The sequence below is a fragment of the Prunus avium genome, chromosome 5 (assembly GCF_965620075.1).
Source record: "Prunus avium chromosome 5, drPruAviu1.hap1.1, whole genome shotgun sequence".
Lineage (NCBI taxonomy): Eukaryota > Viridiplantae > Streptophyta > Magnoliopsida > Rosales > Rosaceae > Prunus > Prunus avium.
This window is the reverse complement of record NC_142288.1, coordinates 21,525,333-21,552,293: the sequence shown is the minus strand read 5'-3', so window position 1 is coordinate 21,552,293 and position 26,961 is coordinate 21,525,333. Positions and strand designations below refer to the sequence as shown.

General features: G+C 38.6%; 2 protein-coding genes, 2 non-coding genes and 1 pseudogene across 4 annotated transcripts; 4 read left to right on the top strand and 1 right to left on the bottom strand.

The window, feature by feature from the left end:
- The first annotated feature begins 11,710 nt into the window (after nt 1-11,710).
- Nucleotides 11,711-13,101, top strand: LOC110747817 (ribonucleoside-diphosphate reductase small chain). The gene has a single exon (XM_021947908.2). It carries the CDS (start codon nt 12,004-12,006, stop codon nt 12,991-12,993), a length of 990 nt encoding a protein of 329 aa, XP_021803600.1. The 5' UTR covers nt 11,711-12,003; the 3' UTR covers nt 12,994-13,101.
- Nucleotides 13,102-14,956: 1,855 nt separating this feature from the next.
- Nucleotides 14,957-15,028, bottom strand: TRNAQ-CUG (transfer RNA glutamine (anticodon CUG)). The gene has a single exon. It is a non-coding gene; the product is annotated as a tRNA-Gln (tRNA).
- Nucleotides 15,029-15,326: 298 nt separating this feature from the next.
- TRNAL-AAG (transfer RNA leucine (anticodon AAG)) lies at nt 15,327-15,407 on the top strand. Its single transcript has one exon. It is a non-coding gene; the product is annotated as a tRNA-Leu (tRNA).
- A 99-nt stretch (nt 15,408-15,506) lies between these two features.
- On the top strand, nt 15,507-17,131 carry LOC110759172 (melianol synthase CYP71BQ17 pseudogene; annotated as a pseudogene).
- Nucleotides 17,132-24,486: 7,355 nt separating this feature from the next.
- LOC110759176 (protein LURP-one-related 4-like) lies at nt 24,487-25,474 on the top strand. Its single transcript, XM_021961211.2, has 3 exons — nt 24,487-24,741; nt 24,825-25,049; nt 25,161-25,474. The coding sequence occupies exons 1-3, from the start codon at nt 24,499-24,501 to the stop codon at nt 25,293-25,295; spliced, it is 603 nt and encodes a 200-aa protein (XP_021816903.1). The 5' UTR covers nt 24,487-24,498; the 3' UTR covers nt 25,296-25,474.
- The last annotated feature ends 1,487 nt before the right edge of the window (nt 25,475-26,961 follow it).

The following is a 26,961-nucleotide window of genomic DNA, read 5'->3' as shown; positions in this document are numbered from 1 at the left end:
CAGTATTTAGTTGGATTTGATATTCTTCATTTTTTATTTGTTTCTATTTTTTGGTATTGAGACCGAATGAAATGGGCCGGCCCGGCACAACACGATAAATTAAATGAGCCAACCCGACACGATACGAAAATGTTAAAAGTACGAGTTTAAATGGAACGGGCTGGCCCGACACAGCCCGTTTGACACCTCTAATCTAAAGTGGGACCAAAGATCTTGAGCTGGGCCTGAGTTTGTTCTTTTTCTTTTTTCTTTTGATTTTAAAGTTTTCATCAAAGTGAGAATAATTTAGCATCGCCTACTGTCATCAGTCACCAATCCCTGCCTATATACATGGGCCAAACGCATTATATCAATCCATGTTGATAGAATTTTATTAGTTATTTAAGTTGAGGCGCTCCTATGTGTATGTAAATTCTCACCTTTTCTTTGTTTAATTTTCCTTTTCCAACCCAATCCCACGTCCAAAGCATAAGCCCAAGCCCAAGGCCACCACACATCAAACAATGAAAGTGGAAATTATTTATGAAAAAATCACAATAAAGTGTGTGTCGAGAACACACAAAATATGAAAAGATCATACAAGTCATGTTTTTATACCTTTAAATAATAACTGATCAGTTTGCATGATATGCTACAATAAGATAAGATATTTTATACTTACTAATCTGTTAGAGTAACATAACTTTTAATGCTTGTTATCTTTCGTAAAAATAACACTTCGCATAAATATTTGTTGATTTATATAAGATATTGGGGTGAATTAAATATGTTTGACAATTAAAGCGTCAAAAATGCCGTATACAGAGGGAAGCATCAATTTGAGGTATAGTTGCCCTCCTCGTCATATACAGAGGGAACTGTCTCCCTTTTGTCATATCAAGTTCATGAAACATTCTCTTCCTCCGGTTAAAAAAATTCAAAAGGAAAAAATATGGACAGTGATTTGGAAGAGATATGAATGAATAAAGAGACATAGTAGAGGTGGTGCTTTGTGAGAGATAATTGAGAGGGTGCTTGGGAGAGGAAAGGGAGAGAGATGGAGAGAATAAATAGAGATAAGGGGATTGGGAGAGATAATTGAGGAGGACATACAAACATGATGTGTTTTTTAACCTAGTTGGTAGACATAAAAACGTGATTGAGATGACTCGGTTGCAAGTTGGCTTGATAAACACGAAAATATCTACTTAAATGATGAATGTTTAGTTGGGTATGGGTTAAATCCATTTAAATGATGATTTTTAACTTGTTATATACAATAAGAATGTGTTATTTCTTTTTAAAAAGAAAAAAAAGTGATTAACTATGAATTAGTTATTTCTTACAGTCTAATCTATTGAAATTCATCTCGTCTAATGTGTATCTTAACCACCAATATTGATGTAACGGCTCTCCAGATTTTCATTTTTAATGGCACACTTATTAATTCATAATTCCTATTGGCTTATATTTTTATAGGATTATATTTATATTTTTAAGATTAAATCTCTCGTTTTGTAGAGCATTTTCAATTTTCTAGCAAGTTTCCTAGTATTCATAGTAGAGACAATGATACAAGAGAAGAGAAGAGAGTAGGATAGAGGTTATATTATATAAAAAGTGGGTGATTAAGTATTTAAGTTGGATAAAAAAAGAAAATTAATTGGGTGAAATTACCATGAGGTCTTTAATCTCAAAGTCCATCCTTAAAGTTACTTAATCTAGAAAGGGTAATTTTGACATTATAAAAAGACTTCCAATTTTCAAAAAGTTTGAACGTCAAACTCGCTTTTGATTGAAGAATATTTGTTGTGCACTCCTAATATCATATATAATTCACAATCTGGTAAAAGGGTCTTGAATTGTAGACCACTAGTCTAGTTTAGTGGAAAATGGTCTAATCTAGTGGAAAATGATCTTAACTTGTAGACTAGTGCTCTAGTCTAGTGGAAATGTTCGAATCCCTATGATACCTTAGTATTGTGTGTGTGTGAGAGAGACCCCTCCCCATGTAGTCTAGACTATATCACTTATACTTAAAACAAGACTTAGAGCATCCGTAATGGGCTCCCTAAACCACCTCCTTAGACAAATTTTAGGGAGGAATTGTAAAAATGCAACTCCAACCATGCTCCCTATCCACCTCCTAAAATAGGGAGTCCTCTAGGAGCTCCTAAATCTGAGGAGAAAGAAAGTACTCTTAGTGGCTCCCTATAATTTAATGCTGTATTATTTAATGAGTATTTCAAACCTTTATTTAATGCTAACTTCTAAGTACAGTAAACCCCCCAACCTATAGGGCCATTTTCAAGTACACCCCAATCTATCGACAAATTACAATTACATACACAACGTCACGAAATATTACAAGCGAGCCCCATCCGTTAGCGAGATCGTCAGAATAGCCGTTAGCTGCCTACGTGGCGTCTAGCTGGACATTTTTTTAAGGGCATTTTCGGCATCTCAAGTCCATGGGTTTCGCGCCAACACAACACGTGGCGTTTTTTAATTTAAAATAAAAAAACCCCCAAATCAAAACACCCCCACAACCCCTCAGACCCTAAGCCCCAAATCGACAGAAGTCGTTGGCTAGGTTCCAACTCGAAGAAGACGAAGACGACGATGTCGACGAGGTCGACGAGATCGACGATGTCTGAGAATCGAAGATGCGAAGTGGGCCCGCGAATTTGCCACTGCAGCAATCAATGTCGGCTGACGACGTCGTGGACTGACAACAACCCTGGGAGAAGATTTTGGGGCTGCGCTGATTATGGGGTAAGAAGAGGTTGTGCATTCTTTGAATGGTATGATCCACAGGTATGCGAGAGGTCGAAGATTGTGATATGTGGACTATTGAAACGATTACGTAAGGAAGAAGAGGAAAACCGAAAATTGAAAATAGAGGTTGGAGCTGGCTTGAAAGCACGGAGATTTCTACTAGCAAGTGTTCTGGGTTCTTGGATATTTTTGATTGTGTTGTTGGGAATGCTAGTACTGGAATGGAGAGACGCTGGATCTTCCAAGAATGTGAAATTAGCACTTCAATTTTAGGGTCTAGAATTTAGGAGACTTGGGAGATGTTTTTTGTGGCCATTTGTGGGATATTTTGGCAAATGAAAGTGCTTTATGTGTATGAAATGCGTTTTGTTGTGTAATCTCCCATGTCAATTTGTATGAAACATGTTTATGTATGAAAAATGTTCTTGCAATTTCCAAATGCATAGAATGTTTGCCTCAAGGCATGATCCATTATATATTGAGTTCAAAATACATACATACTTTGCAAACATTTGCAGCTCAATAATGCATAGACTGATCACCTAAATTGGGATATAACCAATTCAAAATACATACAGAGTTTACCAAAAGTTGACAAAATGGCCACATCACAAAACCAAAAGCTGCACTAGTTCAAAATACAATACATGGCATAAACTATGTTCTCTGTCTCTTGGATGCTCCCAATCCAATTCCTGCAGTATCAGCTGCATTTGGCTGGGAAGCATTTAGTGCATCCTTCTTTGCAACAGCAGCAGCCTTTGCCCTTCCATATGCAAGCTTTCTCCTTGCTCTTGCAGCTACTTTTGCTTCTTCCTACAGAGAAAAAAAAAATAGTTTCAGGTTCCATTGGTGTCAAACACAAAAACAGTTTCATGAATAGGCTAGGAATAAGATTAGGCACTCACATCAGCAATTGCAGGGTCTTGGTTAGGTATGTTTCTTGGTCTCCCTCTACCCCTTGATTTATCCTTTGGAGGTAGATTTCGATGGTGAGTCCTTTTGTTATGGCTAGTTGAGCCACAAACACTGCACCTCATTTGCATTCCTTGTCTCCCCAACCATTTTTTCCCAGTCTTATCTATTCTCTCTTCAGGTCCTTTTATTCTCACCTTTCTAGGCCTTCCAGGTTGTCTAGTGTAGGCTGGTGGCTTTATTGCTGTTTGGTTTGTCTTCTCCCATAGCTGTGACCCATTAATTGGCATAATCAGATTGGTATAGAGGGCCATGTAACTGTCCCTGCTGTAGTAAGAATGCACATAATCCTCCACAACTTGCCCTCCTTTGTAATGTATGGCAGCAATTCCATGAGCACAGAATGCCTGACAAGTCCCACTTCCTGCAAGAACAAGTGTGGATATCCAAATCTACCACATATTGGTCCCCTCTTCCTGCATCCACTTGATATTTAGGACCACCAGACCATTGCACAGTACAGTTGCATGCTTCTAATTTTTTGTCTTGCAGATGGTCAAAAATGTTCTTGCATATCCTATGAGGCCAACTGCTCATCTTGTCCCTCCTCCACTGGATCCTTCTCATCAACAAGCACCTGATCATCTCCAGCATTGTGATAATTGGCTTGTCCCTTGCTGCCTTGATAGTATTGTTGAAGCTTTCACACAAGTTATTCTGCAGCATGTCACACTTAATAAGTGTTCTGAAATGAGACTTAGACCATTGTGTTGGCGGCTTCTCAGCAAGCCACTCCCAAGCATTGTGATCTAAGGTCTTCATTACTTCCATTTGATACTTAAAGGAAGGCACATTGGTAGCTCTAGCACACTTCCATAACTGATCCCTCAAAACTTGACCTTTATAAGTTTTGTTGAAGTTATCCCAAAGGTGCCTCACACAGAATCTTGTCTCAGCATTAGGCACAAGGTCTTCAAATGCACCAGCCAGTCCTTTTTGCTTGTCAGATATAAAGGCCCATCCATGTGAATTAACAATGTCCACATCCTTGGCCAACAGATCAATGAACCATGTCCATGACTCCCTTGTTTCCATCTCAACCACAGCATATGCTATCACCCAAGTCTCGTTATTGGGATCGATCCCAACTGCTGTAACCAACTGTCCACCATAAACCCCTTGTAAATGGCAAGCATCTAACCCAATAAAAGGCATGCAGTTCATCTTAAACCCTTTCTTTAATGGTTCTAAACAAATGTACAGTCGTTTAAAAACTGTTTCACCATTAACAGACTGACAATGTATATTTGTTGTAGAGTCAGGGATTTTGTCTTCCAGCTCATGGCAATAATCCCAGAGCATGGCATATTGCTCAGCAACCGTTCCTTCAATGAGTCGAAGCGCCTCTGCCTTTGCCCTGTAAGCTTTCATCCTTGATATACCTACTTTAAACTCAGAAAAGGCTGAGTTGACTATAGACTGTGGAGGCATTGTGGGATTTGTCTGAATCCTAGGCAGGAACTTATCTCTCAACCATTTAGTTGAGGCTTGTGAGTTAGCAAAAACTCTAACACAATTGTGACTAGGATTATAGTTTTTCACCACCAAGCTTCGATCTGTAGTGTTTTTCGAAGCCACATAAATCTGCCATGGACAACTCACTGCCTTACACACTGCCTTCAGCTTATACCTTTCATTCATGGTGAAAGTGACTTCTTTCCCACTCAACAAGCAATATTCACGAACAGCTTCTCTAAAAACCTTGGCGTCACTGAATATCATTCCAGTATCAAATATAGGGTTTTCTTTGTCTGTTTCATGGTTATAGTGTTTGAATTTTTTCCCCCTTGCATCTCTTTCATCATCTTCATCTGAATGAACACTTTTCAACTCATCCTCCACTGCTTGATCCCCCTCTTCCAACCTGGTGTCTTGAAGATCTGTATACTCAAACTGCCTAGTCAGAGAAGGCGGCTCCCTGTTTTGACCAGTCTGTGAAGGGTGGTTTTCATTTTGACCAGTGTGTGAAGGATGGTCTTCATTTTGAGCAGTCTGTGAAGGGTGGTCCCCACTTTGACCAGTTTGTGAAGGTTGGTCCCCACCTACCAAGTTGTCTGAATTACGGACCCCACCTTCACCCTCATTAACAGCACCACCTTCACCCTCATTTCTCTCTTCATCTTCAAGAGGCCGAAAAGTATCTTCAACTGGGGCACGGTCTATAATCCACTTTTGCAAAAAATTGTGTTCCTCAGCCATCTCCTCAATGTTATCCCCCCCGTAGTCACTGTCAACAAAACTAGATGCATCACTATCTTCCCCTTTATCCTTTGAAGACTTTCTACCTTTTCCCCTTGTTGACACCGTAGGTGCAGCCACTGCTTTACCCTTTGAAGACCTTGTAGCCATTCCCCTCTTTGGTGCCTCAGTTGCAGCCACTCTTTTACCCTTTCCTTCTTTGGTGCCTCAGGTGCAGCCACTGTTTTACCCTTTCCCTTCTTTGGTGCCTCAGGTTCTGAAAAATCCCCAACATTATTCACTGCTTCTTGCTCCACTATCTTCACCTTATGTGGCTTAGGATATGTAGTTGCCTGCTCAACATTGCTCTTTCTGTTATAAAGAACAACATGACTACAATCAGCATATCCTAGATCCTCAATCACCAGTGACCTCTGTTTTTGTACCCCGGAACCTTCCACCCTTTGCAGCTCGATCTCTTTGTGTTTGTTTAAAAAGGTATAAGGGTCATCAGCCAACTGTGTCAAATAAATATCTATCTCCCTCACTCTAGGCACACATTCACACATTTTCATAACATCTACATCAGAGAGAAGCTTTTCTACAGAAGAAGAGTTGGGAAGCTCATAGTGATATAACACTATACCATCATAGCCTAACTCCTTAACCATCAGACCAATTTCAAACATAGACATTTGGTCCTTATCGCAAAAATCAATGAAGTCCACAGTCCCATTTACATACAGGTTGTCACATATAGAACCCCCATGGTTCATTCGAATAGTGAACATATCATCTTCACCTACAAAACAATTGTTCAATACAGCAATGGTGAATACACAAGGACATAAACAAATGCACACATTTTGGACCACTGAGTATTGTCTGGAATCAAAAGCAGTTTGGTCTGACAAACAAAGTGCTTTTTTTTATGCTTTTCCAACAACACACCGACAGAAATTGACCTTTTATGCTTTTCCAACAAAACACCGACAGAAATGGACCATGGACCACAAATATCACTCTCAAGCACACTTCAAAGCAAATCACAGGTTCAGAAAATACAAAACCGCAACCTCTGTACGACAAAACCAAAAAGCAAGAAGGAATAAAACCACATGCAACTTACAGTAACGAGGAGGACGACAGCCACGAGGATGACGACTCCACGCCATCTCGACTTACAGCAACCCAGCCTTCTCTGTGCGCTTTCGATCGACACGAAATGGGGTTTGGGTTTCAATTTGGGGAAGAAGTTTCGATTTGGGGGGGAAATCGATTTTCGTGGGGAGGGGAGGGGCTCTGGACGAGAATCTGCAAATCGATTTGGGGTTTTTTTTATTTTGAATTAAAAAACGCCACGTGTTGTGTTGGCGCGAAACCCATGGACTTGAGATGCCGAAAATGCCCTTAAAAAAATGTCCAGCTAGACGCCATGTAGGCAGCTAACGGCTATTCTAACGATCTCGCTAACGGAGGGGGCTCGCTTGTAATATTTTGTGACGTTGTGTATGTAATTGTAATTTGTCGATAGATTGGGGTGTACTTGAAAATGGCCCTATAGGTTGGGGGGTTTACTGTACTTAGTCCTATTTTTTATTTTATTTTTTAATAGAGATGGACAAATCAAAAAAGAGTTATAGCATTTATGACTCTCCAAATTAGGGAGTATGGTTGGAGTTGAATTTTTTTAGAGAGCTCCTAAAATAGTTTTCTTATATTTTTAGCTAAATTTTAGCTAAGAAATAGAGAGCATCATTGCGGATGCTCTTAATCATGTAAAAATAAATAAGAAATAATTAAGCAACTTAGGGCATGTTTGGTATTCAACTTAAATCCAACTTTTTAAACTCAAAAACAAAATTTGAGTTCAAAACAAAGAAAACCTGTTTGGTAGCCCTATTTTTAAAAACTCAAACTCAAGAACAACTAAAAAACACCACAATTGTTAAAAACAAAAAATATCTGTTTTTTCAAATTTTTTTTCTAACAACCCACAAATTCTCAAAATTTTAAGATTTGAAAACAATTTTCAAGTTGCATACCAAACAAGTTTTTGAATCTTAAAAATAGATTTAAGAACTCCTTCTTTTTAAGAGAAATCAAAGTTTTTGAGTTCCTTATTTGAATAGGATACCAAACGCCCCTTTAATTTTCACGAGACACAGAATTATAGACAATTATTGTCTTTCTTCACGGGGTATTGAATGGGCTGGTTGCAATAGAAATAGACATGCATGCACAAGGGGTTTGGGAGAGAATTTTTAATGTTTTTTAAAGTGCCATTAAAACCTTCATCAACATATGCGCTTGAAACGGTCTTTTTAACCTAGATTCGACTAAATTTGGGGAAACTAGTCCCCGAATCTAGTCGGCCAATTTTTGTTGTGTTTTGGCTAATCATAAATGCATGAATGGTGTTGCGCACAGTTTTGACGTGTCTTAACATGGTTTGATATTATTTTGGAATTTTCTAACCTAATTTAATAGGGTTTTAGTTTCCTATTCCTAGTAAACTTGTAATCTAAGTCCAATGAGATATAAATAGGAATTTTGGGGTTAGGTTAAATTACCCGAGCCAAAGAGAGGCCGGAGAATTTAGAAGAGAGAGAAAAGAAAATTGAAGAGGGAATTCTAGGGTGTTTACAAGGGCATCAAAAGGTTTGAGTAAGGGTGAGAGAAAAGAGAGTTAAGGTTCTTATGAGAGCTAAGGGGGTTCAAGATTGTAACCAAAATTGTTCATCATATGGTAGAGGCATATTATATACTCTTGTAGATGTATTATCCTATGGTGTAGGGTCCTATTGCCTATTGCATAAGTATATATGTGTTTTTTAATATTTTCTACAAAGTGTAATAGTATTTTATGTACCTTTTTTTTTTTTATAGGTAACATACAATTTTATTTGTCTATGTTTGTATCTCACTTATAGGTAGTCATATAATTTATGTTCCTAACTTATAGGCAGTATTCTAATTTATGTTCCTAACTTATAGGTAACACAACTTCTCCCTAAGTTTTTTTCGTTGCTAATAATAACACTATTTGCCTCTATGTCAGGTACATCATTTCATGTGAGTACTTGTCAGATTGATTGGTATAATATGTGGATCTTCACTTTTCATTGATTAAATTGTATTTTATTCATATATTAGGTAACTATTATCAAGGAAAGAATTCAAAATTTAAATTCTAAAATTCAATTACAAGGAAATAATGCATTAAATTTAGATTTTCAATGTGTTTTCCTTATTTACCTCAAAGGGTAAAATTGACATAACAAAAAAGTAATAAATGTCAAAGGACCTATATCTAAAACTAAAAACACGTGGACTAAACTTAATAACAACTAATCCTTTTGGATCTAGATCTAAGAAGCCCAATGATTTTCCTTCCCTTTGGGTATGCATCAATAAGAACTAGTTTTGCAGATACTCAATAAGATTATCAAGCACTGCTGCAACAGAATTGGGGGATGTGTTCAATTGCCATATATATGCGTAGCGTTTAGAAGAAATAATATGGTAAATATCTTAGCAAGTGTAGACAATCAAAGAAAACACTACAATCTTTCACTTGAGGTCTTAGGCTAAGTCATTAGCATTTGCTAGAACTACATAAGAATTGCACAATTTAATTAAAAAGCTAGAAAACAGAAAATAAAAAAGGCAAAATAAATCCAAAGTGAAATTCATCTGCGTTGCCAAAAAGTGTGTTGCTAAATGTTTGGGCTATTCCCACTTGAATTGGACTTATCGGAAAAACTGAATAAGAGATAGCTATGAGAAAGAACTCAGGGCATGTTTACGTATCAGTAATGGGTATAGGAGGAAAGGGAATGATTTCCATTCCTGACTTCCCCTGCATTTACTTGCAATCAGGAATGAAAAAATAAGTGGGCCCCACCTAAAAATTCGTAATCACATCCCCTCAAAACCGGGTATCAGATCACCTATGGGGGAGTAGTCGATACGATTCCCATTCCTGTTTTCTCTTAATAACTTCCAAAAATACCTTTACTACTTTACCATAATTCTGAAAACCCCCAAACCCTAAAAAAGATAAAAACTCACGCCAATAAGTTCCAAGACGCTCCAACTTCTTTTTCACGTTATCGGTGCAGACACAACCTCCCATGAGCAGCAGCAATGCCTTGTGCTATGTAAATCATTCTATCTATCTATCTTCTTCTTCTATCTTTTGTCTTCACATTCATCACAAAACATAGTACGGTCATAGATAAAGACTTTTGTGGAGATTATATATATATATTTTTTTTGTAGTATGAAGATTATGCAGGTCATTATTATTTGATTGTTTACTAGTTACGTAGGTGAAAGATATATATTTATTGGAGTTTATTTTTTCGTTTGAAATTGGCTCTTGACAAAGGTGTTATAAACATTATCATTGAACCGGCCTCTTGCTGTTCATCTTGTTCAACATATTGATTCTTCATGTTTACACCGCCTTACTAGTTTGCTACCAGATTAGTTTGGTCTCCTTAGCCAATTTGAGAATTATATATGTGCTGTGGTGAAAATGTGCAAGGCATTTTAGTAATCAAATTAATTTGGATTCTGATTCATGAAAATTAGTAAACAATAATAATGGGAATCAACCACATTCCTTTGCTAATTCCATATGTTTGGATTTTGTGATGGTCTAATGATATTGTAGGAACACTTAATTTCTTTTTTGCCTTTGCCTAATTGGAACCCACTGGAAATCCCTTGGCAAGCAAATTCTCACAGGCAGCAAATTTTTTGTATGCCTTGGGTAAATCTCACCTGGGTATTGGAAGTGAAAATTATGGATGCATTAGCTGACTTGGGTTCTGAAACATTGTCAAACCTATTTTTGGGCTAAATCTACTCTTTTGCAGCTTGTAGCCTAGCCCACTCCCTTTTGATAGTTCTCTAAATCGGATCCCAAGCCTATGCATTTAGGTCCGTGCATTTACTCTCATTTTGTTAAATCCAAGTCACTTAAACAATCTAACGACTTAGTACACAGCACATCATCAAACATTTAAATCATATTATTTTATTTTAATTTTCCAAAACTCATTAAACCCTATCCTTAACCGCGTTGAGGCTTCTTAGTTTTAACGCAGGCGTGTTTCTTCTTTTTCTCCCGCGCACACACAATACTAGCACTTCAAGCACAAACACTTGAATCTGCTATACCACATACCACTCCAAGCACACACACACACTACCACCCAAAGCATAGAGCTTATCACTGTTAAACCAAATATGTTCAAATAAAAGCTGATCGGTTTGTATGATATGTTACAAGAATATAAAATATATAATGATGGTTGGAATATTAGAGTAAATTAACTTTTAATGCTGGTTGTCTATGGTAAAAACAACACTTGAAGAATATAAATATGTTTATCTAAGATATTGGAGTGAACTAAATATGTTTGATAATTGTAAGAATATAAGCTGTTTGCAACCGACCAAGCTTTTTGGAGACCAGTTTCGGTATGAACTCTTTAAAGCCGTTCATTTCCAAACTCGCGCCAAGAGGATTCCCGCTACAATATCAAAACTTTGGAATCAAAATAAAAATTTCCAGCCAAAGCTTCCCTCGCAAGCTTCTTCCCTTAAAACGTCCATTTTCATTTACCAGAAAAGCCCGTCACCTAATAAAAAATTCAAACCACTATTACTGTCCACACTCGTTATTCTCCTCAAATCCAAGGGTAATTTCTTGACCATGCCCCTCAAATGACCGTTACACCCCTCTCCACCATATGGTCCAAACCGTGCTCATCCACTAGCCGCAAACGCAGACAGTAGAAATCGATTGCGCGCCTACTCATACAAGTTTCCGGAATCCCCAAAGTGCCCTTGTTTGGGTTCATTCTCCCGCAAGCTTTTCACAAATTTGAATCACCCGCTCCCAAAAACCTCAATTCAATATTCAAAAACCCTCCCTCCTTTGTATGTGTGTGTATATATATATGCAACCCTAACCCACCAAATTATCAAACCTCCATACACAATCTTCGAAAGCTTCAAAAACCCCCCAATCAAATTTCTTCGATCATCTGAATCTCTGAAATCTTCCTCGTCATAAAAATGCCTGCCTTCCCAGAAGAGCCATTGCTTGCTCCGAACCCGGACCGTTTCTGTATGTTCCCGATCCAATACCCGGAAATCTGGGAGATGTACAAGAAGGCCGAGGCCTCCTTCTGGACCGCCGAGGAGGTTGATTTATGCCAGGACCTACGCCACTGGGAACTTCTAGCCCCCGGCGAGAAGCACTTCATCACCCACGTGCTCGCCTTCTTCGCTGCCTCTGACGGCATTGTTTTGGAGAATCTCGCCGGAAGGTTCATGAAGGAAGTCCAGGTCTCCGAGGCTCGAGCCTTCTACGGCTTCCAGATCGCCATCGAGAACATCCACTCAGAGATGTACAGCCTCCTCCTGGAGACCTACATCAAGGACTCAGACGAGAAGAACAGGCTTTTTCATGCGATCGATACCATTCCCTGCGTCACGAAGAAGGCCCAGTGGGCCCTACGCTGGATCGACGGCTCAGAATCGTTTGCGGAGCGGATCGTGGCCTTTGCTTGCGTGGAAGGGATATTCTTCTCGGGGAGTTTTTGCGCGATATTTTGGCTAAAGAAGCGCGGGTTAATGCCTGGACTGACGTTCTCAAACGAGTTGATCTCGCGAGATGAGGGTTTGCACTGCGACTTCGCGTGCTTGCTGTACTCGCTGCTGAGGAAGAAGCTGAGCGAGGATCGGGTGAAGTCGATCATACGAAACGCGGTGGAGATAGAGAGAGAGTTCGTGTGCGAAGCGTTACCGTGCGCCCTGGTGGGGATGAACGGCGATCTAATGAGCCAGTACATCGAGTTCGTGGCGGATAGGCTGCTGGCTGAGCTTGGGTACGGGAAGATGTACAATGTGCAGAACCCGTTCGAATGGATGGAGCTGATCAGCTTGCAGGGGAAGACCAATTTCTTCGAGAAGAGGGTTGGGGAGTACCAGAAGGCTTCAGTGATGAATAGCATCAACGGCAATGTCGATTCGCATGTTTTCAAGATGGATGCGGATTTCTAAAAGCCGCTGATTCTGATAGATGTAGCGATGTGGGGGGTGAGGGATGAGATTCGAAGAACAACAAAGCCAATGTATTCTGAATAACATATTGTTTCGGGGTATTGTTCATACAGCTGCGTCAGCAGATTTTGACAGTGCTGCATCAGTTTTGTCTTGAGAGCAGATTCAAGAGATTGTTTGGAGGAGGGTGTCTCCTTTATTTAAGCCAAGGTAGATTGGAACATGTATCAGTGTGATGCAATGTAGTTTGTTTTCAGACTGGTACTTTGTCCAGGCTCTCTATGTAGCTGTTGTTTATTCTAGTAATTGCTCATTATATGTACTTTGTCCAGACTGGATTTCGGTTGTGAAGTAAATTTTTTTTAAGAAGGTAACAGATCAATGAACAACTGGACAGACTTCGCTTAAAAGCAGTGAAAAAACACAAATCAAAACAAATTTTTGATATGCACCCTATTAGAGCACCTCCACCCCAAAAGGCAAGGTAAGGTTTGTCACTATTTGGTTTCCACCCCTAAGGCCATTTCTAACCCAAGGATCTAAACCCAAAATATCTCAAATGATTGCCCCAAATCTCTCCCAACCCAAGAAAATGAAGGGGCCAAAATTTGGGAAAACCTAAATTTGGACTCAAATACCAATTCAAGTATTGTCTAAACCTAAAACTATTTAGTGGAGCCCACATTGAGATGGCACAGCCCATGTGCATAAGAAAAACACTGGAGCCCGTGCTGAGGCCAGCTCTAGTGGGTTTGTCTATTGGGCCATGCCACGTGTCTGATTTTAGTGAAGTGGTCGTTGCAATTCAAATGTCTCCTTTTAAAAATAAAAACAAATCTAATAGTAACTTTAAAAAGTGACTGGGCCCACGCTGCTGACTTTTGGAATAAAATTAAATTTATGGAATTTCAATTTTTTTAGGTCAAATTGTTCAAAAAATTAAATTATGATGTTATTTAAAAAGATTAAATGAAGAAAAGTTTTCCATAAAAAAAAAAAAAATTAGACTTAAACCATTCTTAAACAATTTAATAAAGTTCCGAACTTAAAATTTGAGTCCGGAGGGTTAGGAGAAAAAACAATTTGAGTCTAGGCAAAACCCAAATAGTCACTTTTTGAAGGGGGAAAATTTGGGTTTAGCCCCTCAGGGCACTTCCAGCAGTAAAACCCTTGCCATGGCAAGGGGGGGACTAGGGCAAGCACTATTCACATAAATAGTGCCTGCCCTTGCAAAAAGTAAAATGCACTTCCAGCAGTTGCAATGGCAAAGGGCAAATGTTATTCACTTTTTTGTTTTTTTAACAAATTTGTTTTCCTAAACAATTAATTTGGACAATATTTTCGGATAAGATTTTGGGTTTCAAATTTCAAATTTTGAATTTTTTTTTGCAGAAAAAATTTTCTGTCGTTGTATTAAAGGACAAAAATGAATCTGACAGCCCGGAAGCCGCCACGTGGCACCAGCCCTTGGGCCAGCACTCAGGCTCCCCCTGCCTTCGGGCCAGCCCAGGCTTGTGGACCCCACCACCTGCCCGGGCCAGCTTTTGTTGCTGGAATCAAAATTTGGGCTCTTGCCAACCCCCCCCCCCCCCAACTTGAGCCCTAGGGAGCTGTTGGAAGTGGCCTCATGGGTTAGAGAAGGCCTAAGGGCAAAGGCAATTACTATTCACATGAGATATGATGAGATGAATTTGTATAGAGTTTTTGGTGTGAAAAGTAAAGAATATGGCTCGGTATTTATAAAAAAATTTCTGGAATTTTTGGTACTTTTTTCAAATTTATTTTTAAGAAGTTAACAGATCAATGAACAACTGGACGGACTTCGCTTAAAAGCTGTGAAAAAACACAAAACAAAACAAAAATTTTGATCCGCACCCTATTCCTGCGAGCAAAAATTAAACCCATAAAAAATGGACAAAAAAAGGTGACGCAAAAATTAAACCCATAAAAAATGGACAAAAAAAGGTCTCACCGAGATTTGAACTCGGGTTACTGGATTCAGAGTCCAATGTCCTGACCACTAGACCATGGGACCTCGTTGGTGTAGCCTCGAGATGTTAAATTATATATACATAATACGTTGCAGCAGGAGCTCAGTTTCATAATATCATATATCCATTTATCGATATATACATATATATTTTTTAATTTTACCAAAGGTAATATATTATGTTTAGGAAATGGGTTCGAATGGCTTGGCCAACTTACTTAACCTATATTTCCTAACTGAAATTGATTGCCCAATTTCCATTTTTACCTTAATTGATGGGCGATTCCATTCTGACCCAATAAGAACAGGATATTATGAAGAGCGTGTAACTCTGACGTCGCAAGTGGAGATGGCCGAGTTGGTCTAAGGCGCCAGATTAAGGTTCTGGTCCGAAAGGGCGTGGGTTCAAATCCCACTCTCCACACTCTGTTTTTCTCAATTTTAGTTTCTGGTTGCTTCCATTCCATTTAACACAACCACTCTCCACGCTACCAAACCAAACACAGCTTCTCTGGATCCAGTTATGTCCCTAATGCTCCAAACACCCTATTTTCCTCTTTTCACTTCTCTCTTCCTCTGTGTCCTGGTTCTGTTTTGGAAGAGATTCAAAGCCAGAGGCCTCAAGTCACCTCCTCCAGGGCCATGGAAACTGCCTGTTATTGGAAGCTTGCATCATATGGTTGGTCCACTACCACATCATACATTGAGAGACTTAGCCAAGAAACATGGTCCCATTATGCACCTAAAGCTGGGCCAGTTGGAGGCTATCATAATTTCCTCCTCCAAAGCAGCCTAAGAGGTGTTGAAGACACATGAGCTTACATTTTCTCAGAGGCCTCTGGTTTTGGCAGCACAAGTTATGTCCTTTGGTCAAGCAAGTATTGCCTTTGCTCCTTACGGAGACTTCTGGAGAGAGCTGAGAAAGATCTATGTTTTTGAACTTCTCAGCGCAAAGCGTGTGCAGTCGTTCAGATCAATAAGAGAAGAAGAGGTAGGGAATCTTGTTGAGTCCATTTCCTCTGTATCCCAGCAGGGAGTTGCCATCAATTTCAGTGAGAAATGCTTCAGCTTGACAAATGGCATAGTGTCAAGAGCAGCATTTGGCAAAAAATGCAAAGACCAAAACGAGTTCACCTCATTGCTTGAGGAAGCAATCAAACTTGCTGGAGGGTTTGACATTCCTGATTTGTTTCCTTCCCTCGGATTTCTTGGGTATGTTACTGGGAAAATTCCTGCAATGAAAAGGATACGCAACAAGCTCGGTAAAATTCTTGAAAGTATCATCAGCGATCATATGATCAAAATATCGAAAGACTTGATCGCCAGTCTTACTACAACTGGCATTGACAAGGCAGAAGAGGAGGAGGAGGAAGATTTTGTTGATGTACTTCTAAAACTTCTAGAGTCCAATAAGCTGGAATTCAACTTCACAACCGATCAGATCAAAGATGTCATTATGGTAAGTGAACCAACTATTTTTTAAACTTGAGATATCAACTTTTTCTCTCTTTTTAATTTTTTTGGCAATGCAGGACATCTTCTCTGCAGGGAGTGAGAGACATAAGCTACTACCATAGAATGGACAATGTCAGAGTTGATGAGAAACCCTAGAGTGATGAAGAAGGCCCAAGCTGAAGTAAGACAAGTAGCCCTTGAAGGAAATTAAAACAGAATTGAAGAAGCAGATGTTCAAAAAATGGATTATTTGAAATCAGTGGTGAAAGAAACTCTGAGGCTACAACCTCCAACCCCATTGCTCCCAAGAGAAGCAAGGGAAAGGTGCCAAATCAGTGGATATGAATTGCCACTTAAATCAAAAGTGATTGTCAACGAATGGGCTTTAGGAAGAGATGTGGAGAGTTGGGGGGTTGATGCTGAGTGTTTTAAGCCAGAGAGGTTTCATGGTTCTTCAGTTGACTTTAAAGGGTTTGACTTTGAGTTCATTCCATTTGGGGCTGGAAGAAGAATATGTCCGGGCATAGCATTTGGGGTAACATGATTGAACTTGCACCTTCTCAGTTGCTCTGCCACTTTGATTGGAAACTGGCCAATGGGATCAAACCAGAAGAAGTTGACATGACAGAGACTTTTGGAGACTTGTACCTGATCGCCACCCCTCGTTTTCGTTTACTCAATGAGTCAGAGTAACTCGGGTTTAGCTAGTTGGTATGTTTTTAATTAATTATTAAGTAGAAAAATATTTGCAAAAAGAAAGAACATATATGTATAATGTACGGTCCGGAAGGCGAAGATTATGATTAGGCCATCCCCAATGGGGGCTCTATTTGGGGCTCAACCATCACAAGGCTCCCATATATAGAAACTCTCTTTAAAAAGGCATCCCCAATGGTGCAAATTTGGGGCTCTAAAACTTAAAGTCCAACCGGAGTAGTAGCTAAATGTATGTGCTTGGTTGAAGCCCTTGAAACCGAGTGAGTCCCGCAAGGAAAAAAGCTGCAGCCCACTTTTTGCAAGTCTCTCACTTGCCTTGCGATTGTACAAAGCCTACTTGCCATTTTTTTATTTTGTCAACAGCAGCTGACCCAGCATGCTAAATGAATTATTCAAAAACTGTGTAAACAGCCATATTGTCATACCACTTAAATAATTGTTGTGCATCTTGTTTTAATTTAACCATGTTGTATTGTATCTATGAAATAAAAATAATAGTCCGGTTGATGCCCCCTCATCAACCAGACTATTAGCATGCATGCCGTTCTTTGTTTTCTCGGTATCTTCGTTTCCTACTAATAAGTAATATTAATGTATGTCATCTAGAGAAGTATATTTGCAGCCTGTGTTATTTGGAGAGATGTTTGCTATATTAACGTGTGGCGCACATCCTTGCGATGATGACTATTTTCTCAAGCAAGTTTTTAACTCTCTGTTTCCTTTTGAGAAAATTTGTTGTGGCAATGCACTGATAGACGACTGTCTCAGTAACTTTGAGTATCAGTATCTGTTGGGTGCTTTCTTAGTTTAGAAATTTAGGATGGAGAGGAATTAAAGTTTTATGTCACTTTTCCTCTGATTCGCTGCAAATTAAGTAGATGTGCTGCATTGTTAGCTAGCCAAGAGTGGTAAAATGTTGAGAAGCATTTGTAGACTGTTACATTCTAAGCAAATATTTCTGTGCACTACTCAAGAGATAAGTGTACATATTTTATCTTCTTTTCATTCGTTTTAGGCCTTAGGCACTGCCTTAACTCCATCTTTAATTGAATTATGTAGCCAATCTTGGTAATTTACTGAATCTACTTAAAGTAAATCTGCATAATCTATTTTCAAACACACTTTTTTTTGCCTTTGCCTTTAATTGGAACCCACTGGAAATCCCTTGGCAAGAAAATTCTCACAGTCAGCAAATTTTTTGTATGCCTTGGGTAAATCTCACCTGGGTGTTGGAAGTGAAAATTATGGATGCATTAGCTGACTTGGGTTCTGAAACATTGTCAAAACTATTTTTTTGCTAAATCTACTCTTTTGCAGCTTGTAGCCCAGCCCACCCCCTTTTGATAGTTCTCTAAACCGGATCCCAAGCCTATGCATTTAGGCCCGTGCATTTACTCTCATTTTGTTAAATTTAAGTCACTCAAACAATCTAACGAGTTAATACACGGCACATCATCAAACATTTAAGTCATATTATTTTATTTTATTTTAATTTTCCAAAACTCATTAAATCCTATCCTTAACAGCGTTGAGGCTGCTTAGTTTTAACGCAAGCATGTTTCTTCTTTTTCTCCCGCGCACACGCAATACTAGCACTTCAAGCACAAACACTTGAATCTGCTATACCACATACCACTCCAAGCACACACACACACACTACCACCCAAAGCATAGACCTTATCACTGTTAAACCAAATATGTTCAAATAAAAGCTGATCGGTTTGTATGATATGTTATAAGAATATAAAATATATAATGATGGTTGGAATATTAGAGTAAATTAACTTTCAATGCTGGTTGTCTATGGTAAAAACAACACTTCAAGAATATAAATATGTTTATCTAAGATATTGGAGTGAACTAAATATGTTTGATAATTGTAAGAATATAAGCTGTTTGCAACCGACCAAGCTTTTTGGAGACTAGTTTCGGTACGAACTCTTTAAAGCGAGGGGTTATATTTCAATGTATGCTACCAAATGAGAATTCAATTTTTTGACATATATCACTGAATTTCAGGCTGAAGTAAATTTGAAGATTAAGAAAGCTTACTGCATTCCAATGTCAAATTGAATCCATGTATGTGTTAACGGTATAAGTATAAGGAAGAAGAATTGAGAGGCTGAAGGAATAAGAAGACTATTGAAGAAGAACTCATAAATAAGAGAGAATTTTCTTTCTTAGATTTTCAATCGTATGAACAATTAATTATAGAGAGATAGTGTTTTATATAAGATGTTTAGCCTATAACTAATGCTTAACAAACTAACTAATTACAGCTATGACATGTGAACCACACGTGCCAACACTAACAAACTCTTAGCTAACTATTACTGTTATCATTCCCCCTCAAACCCAGCTCTAGGTTGCCCAACCTCATGTTTGCACAATGGCTCAAGAAAACAAGACTATGTAGTCCTTTAGTAAAGACATCAGCTAGTTGTTCTTCAGTAGGAATATATTGGACAGTAAGATCATTCCTTTGCACCCGTTCGTGCACGAAATGGAATTAATGTCGAGGTGCTTGATGCGTGAGTGATATATAGGATTAGAACTTAGAGCCAATGTAGACAAATTATCACATGAAATTGTAGGAGGCTCAGGTAAACATACTTTTGAATCTAACAAGACTTGTCGAATCCAAGCTAAATCTGCAGTTGTATTGGCCAATGCCCTGTACTCTGCTTCAGTCGAACTTCTAGACACAGATCCCTGTTTCTAGTGAGTTGACCAAAACTGACTAGGAAGATGAGCAGTAGTCAAGAAAGTAATAGAGGTTTCAATGAGATGTCTATTCTTCCTCTCAGCTAAACCATGTTGCTGAGGAGTGTATGGACATGATAATTGATGTTCAATGCCTTTAGAAGCCAAATAATCAGTGAACAACTTACTAGTAAACTCCATTCCCCATCACTTTGCAAACACTTGACAGAAGCAGTAAACTGAGTAACAAGCATGGCATGAAACTCGAGAAAAGTAGCACAACTTCTGATTTATTATGAAGTGGATACAACCACATATAGCCAGTACATATCAACAAAGATCACATAAAGCCGTTAGCCATCAACAGATTTCATCCTAGAAGGACCCCACACATTACTATGTATTTTCTGGAATGGAATGGTAACTTTTACATGATCAGTAAGAAAAGGGAGTTTATGTGTAACATCCCACATCGACCAACGGAGAGGGGGTGATGTGCCTTATATGTACATGTCCACCTCCATCTAACACGAGGCCTTTTGGGAGCTCACTGGCTTCGGATTCCATGGGAACTCCGAAGTTAAGCAAGTTTGGGCTAGAACAATCCCAGGATGGGTAGCCCACTGGGAAGTTGCTCGTGATTTCCTAGAAACAAATCTGTGAGGGCAGAGAGGGGGGCCCAAAGCAGACAATATCGTGTTACGGCGGAGCCGATCCCGGGATGTGACAATTTGGTATCGGAGCCACTCTGTCGTGTGGTGCGAGTGTGCCGACGAGGACGTCGGGTCCCTAAGGGGGGTGGATTGTAACATCCCATATCGACCAACGGAGAGGGGGTGATGTGCCTTATATGTACATGCCCACCTCCATCTAACACGAGGCCTTTTGGGAGCTCGGAACTCCGTAGTTAAGCGAGTTTGGGCTAGAGCAATCCCAGGATGGGTAACCCACTGGGAAGTTGCTAGTGAGTTCCCAGAAACAAAACTGTGAGGGCAGAGAGGGGGCCCAAAGCGGACAATATCATGTTACGGCGATGCAGATCCCGGTATGTGACATTATGCATTTTGCCATGAAGACAATCAGAACACACGAAAAACTGAGAATCATCACAATAGGGAAGTTGAGCAGCTTTGAGCATATACTTCACCACTTCATTAGTTGGATGGCCCAACCTGTGATGCCATAAGGAAGATTTAACCAGCTGACCAAGAAACACAACTGATTGAGACACAGACGGCTGAGAATGTTGTATAAGAGACGACACAGAAACTGAAGATTGCAGAGACAATGGAATTGGATAGAGCCCATGGCTACTCTTGCCTTGGAGCAGAATTTGCTTGGTGAGCTTGTCCTGTATATAAAATCCAGAAACATCAAAGATAATATTGCAATTGTTATCTTTACACAGTTGATGCACAGATAAGAGATTAGCCGTGAGATGTGGAACATGAAACACAGATGGAAGTGTTAAAGAATAAAGCTTAGCAGTTCCTATATGACCAATTTGCAAACCTTCCCCATTGCCAACAATCACATTCTCAGCAGAATCACAAGCAACCACATTATTAAGGCAATCAAGAGTAGAGACCATGTGATGTGTAGCACCATTGTCAGCTATCCACACTTGATCAGGATTGTAGGCAGTTTGAGCAGTCATTGTTGTCAAGGACGAAGGAGGAGATTGACCTTGAAATGCATAATTGGAGCGATGGTAACAATCCAAAGCACTATGCCCCTTTTTACCACAAATTTGGCACTTAATTATCACAGATGAGGCAACAGCATTAGGAGAAGAATGGCGATGGTAATAATTAGCAGCGATGTGCCCACGTTTATTGCAAATTTGACACTCTGGAACTGCAGATTTATTGGTAGAGAAACCATTGCGAAATCCAGCAGAGGAAGGACGGAATTGAGATGAAATAGATTTACCAGAACCAAAACTGCCACGACCATAATTTCAGTTAAAATTAGGACGAGGACCAGAAAAACGCGTGTTAGATCCACCATAGCCAACCGAACCCTGCACCGGTGTAGAAAGCAAGCCTTGACTAGACGAAGGACCATAACTTGCAGACCTAGGAATGAAGTGTGAATTCTGAGCAGATTGAGAAGTAAACATTGCAAAATGGGTCACAACCCTAGCCTCAGCAGTTTGCTCAGCAACAAGAAGTTGAGCATGGAAGTCTTTGAGAGAAAGTGAAGTATCTCAAGCAATTAACAAAGTTTTGACGATATCATACTCCGGTGGCAAACCGTTGAGAGCAGCGATGACAAAATCGTCATCAGAAATCTTCACACAAGCAGAATGCAATTGATCACGAATATGCTTCAAATGAATAAGGAATCGTTTAACCGAGTCACCACCTTTCTGCGTTGTCTGCATTTCAGTCTTCAAGTGGTTAATACGTGCTTGAGAAACTCAAGCATAGGGACCCGTAAGATTAAGCCAGGCGTCACGAACAGTGCGACTTCCAATGACATACCCAAGAGCTTCATCGGAGAGGGAGGCAATTAGCAGACTCAGGAGAGCTTTATCAGTGCACATCCATTCTTTGTAAGCAGCGTTGACTTTATAGGTAACACCTTCCTCATCCAGAATCACAAATTACGGAGGAGAAGTCACAGAGCCATCAAGATATCCAAAGAGGTCATATCCCTGTAACACCGACTCAAGCTGATAGCTCCACTTCAGATAGTTGTCATCACTCAAGCGAGTGGTAGGCATGCCAAGAAGACTCTCAATCTTGAGAGAGGAGGTAGAGGAAGAAGACGCCATGAGATTGAAGAACTCACAAGCAAATAATTTAGGGTTTGAGAAAAAGTTGGGAAAAAAATGGATTTAGGGAAAATGTGTAGCAGAGAACAAGAACAAAGAGAGAAGGAGGAGAAATCATGTAGCAGAGAAGAGAAAGAAGATCAAGATCGAGTCCTGGCAACTGATACCATGTTAACAGTATAAGGAAGAAGAATTGAGGTTGAAGGAAGAAGTAGAATATTGAAGAAGAACTCAGAAATAAGAGAGAATTTCCTTTCTTAGATCTTCAATCGTATGAACAATTACAGAGAGATAATGTTTTATATCATATGTGAGTATGTGAAATATCTCATTCTACCTTGATTCAATGAGTTCATTGTAGAGGGCACCAAAAAGAATGGCGGAAATAATTAATGCTTCTAAAAGTATATACATTAGATATTCATATGTTTAAATTAAATTACACTTTTGAGTTACTTAAACAAAAAAATTTCATAGTTTTGACATAAATTTTCATTATTTTTAATTCAATAATTTTCAACCAAAATTTTCCGATCGATGTGCCGTCATCTCTCAACAAATGATATGTACTTTTAAACTGTTCTTAGCGTTATTTTTGGAGACTTTTCAATTGTCCATATACAGCTAGTCACCGATTTATAGAGCATACCAACACCAATAGACCCCAAACCTAGCTATGCGGCTGCGGCACACCGATGCTATGGTGGAAAATGGCATTTTCGTTTTGAGTTAGGTTAGTCCATATTCCAAACCCATCAAATTGATGAACAGTCTAAATTCTACCATCCTATAATTGCGACCCAAAACGTAACCCAATATGTCATCAAAGTCAGTTTATGAGTTAGTTACGTAAAGTTCAAGAATATAGCATTAATAAACATGTAAGTTCACCTATATAGAGCTTGTTATTTCTAAGGGAAAAAAAAAAGAAAAAGAAAGAATTGTGCAAGAGGTTTGTAATACATGTGATTAATATTCACTTTGCATATGAGGTCATGTGTTCATTCTTTTCATTCTAATATCGCTTGTATAAGAAACATATTATATAATTGAATATGACCGGTGGTCTAAGTGTCACCTCTTGTGTCCAAGTATAAAAGTTTCGTCGGTTCGAATTCGGAAGATATTCTTTAAAATTATGTAGCAAGTAAACGAAAAGAATTATATATGGAAACCAAAAGCATGTGCTCAGACTCTTGTAAATCAAATGAGAAGCCCCAAAAGAGTGGTTGCCCGCCATTAAATTATTGATCAGATTAATATAGAATAATTCAAGCGATCAGGTTATTGAGCCTATAGCTAAATGTCTAACCAAATAATCATACACGAGGAGGCAAAAGCAGTGCATGCATATCTCTATGTACTTAGCATGAGTCATGACATCAACATCCGGCGGACATCTCCCAATAGTTTAATGAGTTCATCAAGTACTTCAAATTGGCCATCGTGCTTCCTTATTCTCCATCTTCTCAAACAGTTACAGTTCCATAAAGAAATTTCAGAAGTAAACTTGAAAAGCTTTTCTATTAGTTCTTGCATGACTTAAACGTTTTTTATTAAATTAGTCGCATCTAACAAGCTGGTTGACCCATTGATCTTGGACTATAGTACTATTCTCAATCTCTCTGTCCTCTCTCTCTCTCTCTCTCTACTAATTAGCGACTAATAATATGGAAGAACTGCTCCTACATATCAAATCAAGGACAAAATTAATTTATAAATACCTTTAATAATGATTAGAATAATAAAATGCATAAATTAACTAGCAATTTTCTTAGCTCAACGTTGTAACATAAATAAGATCTTTTAGACATCTCTAGCTACCACCGAAGTTCTAATTTCAATTTCTTTCCTCTCATATATGGCTAAGGTGTGTCCTCAAGCTCCCCAAGTTCTCTCTATCCCTCCCTACATCAGTGGCTCTTCAAAGAGAGAAACATATACCATTTGGATGAAATCACTTGTGTGCCATACCAATGGTTGCACGATCTATAATTCCAATGGTGACGTTGTTTATCGAGTGGACAACTACGACAAAAAGTGTAGCAACGAAGTTCATCTCATGGATCTCCAAGGCAAAGTTCTTTACACCATACGTAAAAAGGTAAATATATGAACAAATACGGTTGCGTTTTCTAATCGCGAATCCAAGTACCTTATGGTTGTAAATTGCTTTTGATTTTGTAGAAGTTACAAGCTTTTGAACGATGGGATGGCTATAGATTGAGTGCCCCTTCTAAACTGGAGAAGGAGAAGCCTTGGTTTCAAGTGACAAGATATTGTAGAATGTTTATGGGAAGCATAGCTTGTCAAATTACAGTAGATTGTGACAAGTACTGGATAGTGAGATTGGAAGGCAAGAGTACTGTAAGATTTAGAATTGTTGACGTTGATGGAGATATTGTTGCAGAGGTGAGCCTAGCTAGTCTCTTTAATTGCTATATAAGGTTCTACCAACGCATATTTTATCACTAATTAATTTGCTAATAATTTTTTTAAAATTCGTTTTATGGGTTTGTGCAGGCAAAGCAGAAGGTATCATCTTCTGGGGTAGTTCTGGGGAGTGATGTATTAACTCTGGAGGTGGTGCCTCATATGGAGCATGCCCTTATAATGGCTATTATAGCTGTGTATGGATTGCTTTGTCGCAAAATGTAAATGGTCCATCTTGTTTTCATAATAGCATGGTTATCTCCAGGCATGCATGCAAATTAAGAGGAGGTTTCTGAGTTTCTGAGTTAATGTTATGTTGTTTCCCCCTTTAAATTCTATGGTAATGACATAGATTGTGTGGTTCTGGTATATATTCATAATTTAATTAATCACTACTTTGATATGCATCCAAAAAAGATCTCCTTCTCAATCGATTACTACTTTACTCTCAAACCATGCACTGAGGCTGAAAAATGCTGCCAGATTCTGATCTTGAATCACACATTTAGACAAGAACTAACTTAATTAAGGGTTCAAATTCGCTATTTGACAATATGAGCACATCATATTTCAAGACAATCTGGCAAGAAAACATTAAGCATATATAAACACCAACAATGCCAAATATATAGCAGGCTCATTGCCTAATATGTAAGTTGAATATCTTGGTGGCTCATTTTTTGGCAACATATATCAACTTTTCGGGTTAGTGATTGTCTAGTATATTTCAAAGCCTTCTTTGCAATAGGCCCTGAATTTTCGTCTTTCTCTCTTCCAGCTATACGTTTGTCCCCAGGCGTAAGTTTTTGGGATTAATGATTGTCTAATATTGTATATATCTGATCATTTGAGAGACCTAGCATTAGTTTATAAGGAGTTGAATTACTCCCCATTCTGCCAATTAATTTTAAAGTGAAACCTTAACTTCCTTGAGAAATAAGCTATATATATTAGTCTGAATTATTGATTAGGTAAGCTGTTATTAAAGTGTTAGCTACTTTTATAACGTAATGCCACTACCGAGTTCTTTGTTTACCTTTTGGGAGCACCGAGCAACCGTATATAAAATACTCTTCCTAGAAGGATTATTCTATAGCAGCTCTATATACATCAAGATCGTCGAGCATGCAAGAGCCATGGAATTAGAGAGAGAGGGCCAATGAGAGCCCGGCATTTAATAATTTTCAACAGAGAATTCCAATTGATTCTTCAGACATTGAGCTATTATAATCATAATAATGCATGCCCCAAGTGCACAATACAAAATGAACGTGGTCATCAAGATTCAGCTTCACTTGGCATCATTTCATCATCTGGAAAGATTGAATAAAGACAAGCTAATATATATATATATATATATATATATATAATTGTTCAATGTAAGTATATAGTTTAGAATTTCAAGTCCAACAAAAGCTGCAATTTTCTACTTGGTGTGCTTCTTAGAAGTACCAAAAAGGCGCATCATTTAACACATTATTTTGTACGGATACCTTACCTAATTGTTCATGGCCATTCTACAATCATTTTGTGCTATTCCTTATACTCTTTTATTTTTCTTTTCTATTTTTTAATTTCTTTTTAGTTTTAATTGTACTATTAGTAATCAAATCTCGACAACTTCCCCTATTTTGTCATATATATATAAGGTTTATAAGGTTTATATATATAAAATCCCCTTCAAATAATTTTATTTGAGAGACACCCTTTAAGGCCCCCTACAAATTTGTTTTCAGAGATCCAACCTATCTATTTTTTAAGTCTACATTTATAGATCATCTTTGCAAAAAATTAGACGAATTGGAAACTATTTCAACATCCAATTGTGTCCTACAAAATCAATGAACACGATGCTTCAAGAAAGTACTAAAATTTCAATAATTCAATTGAG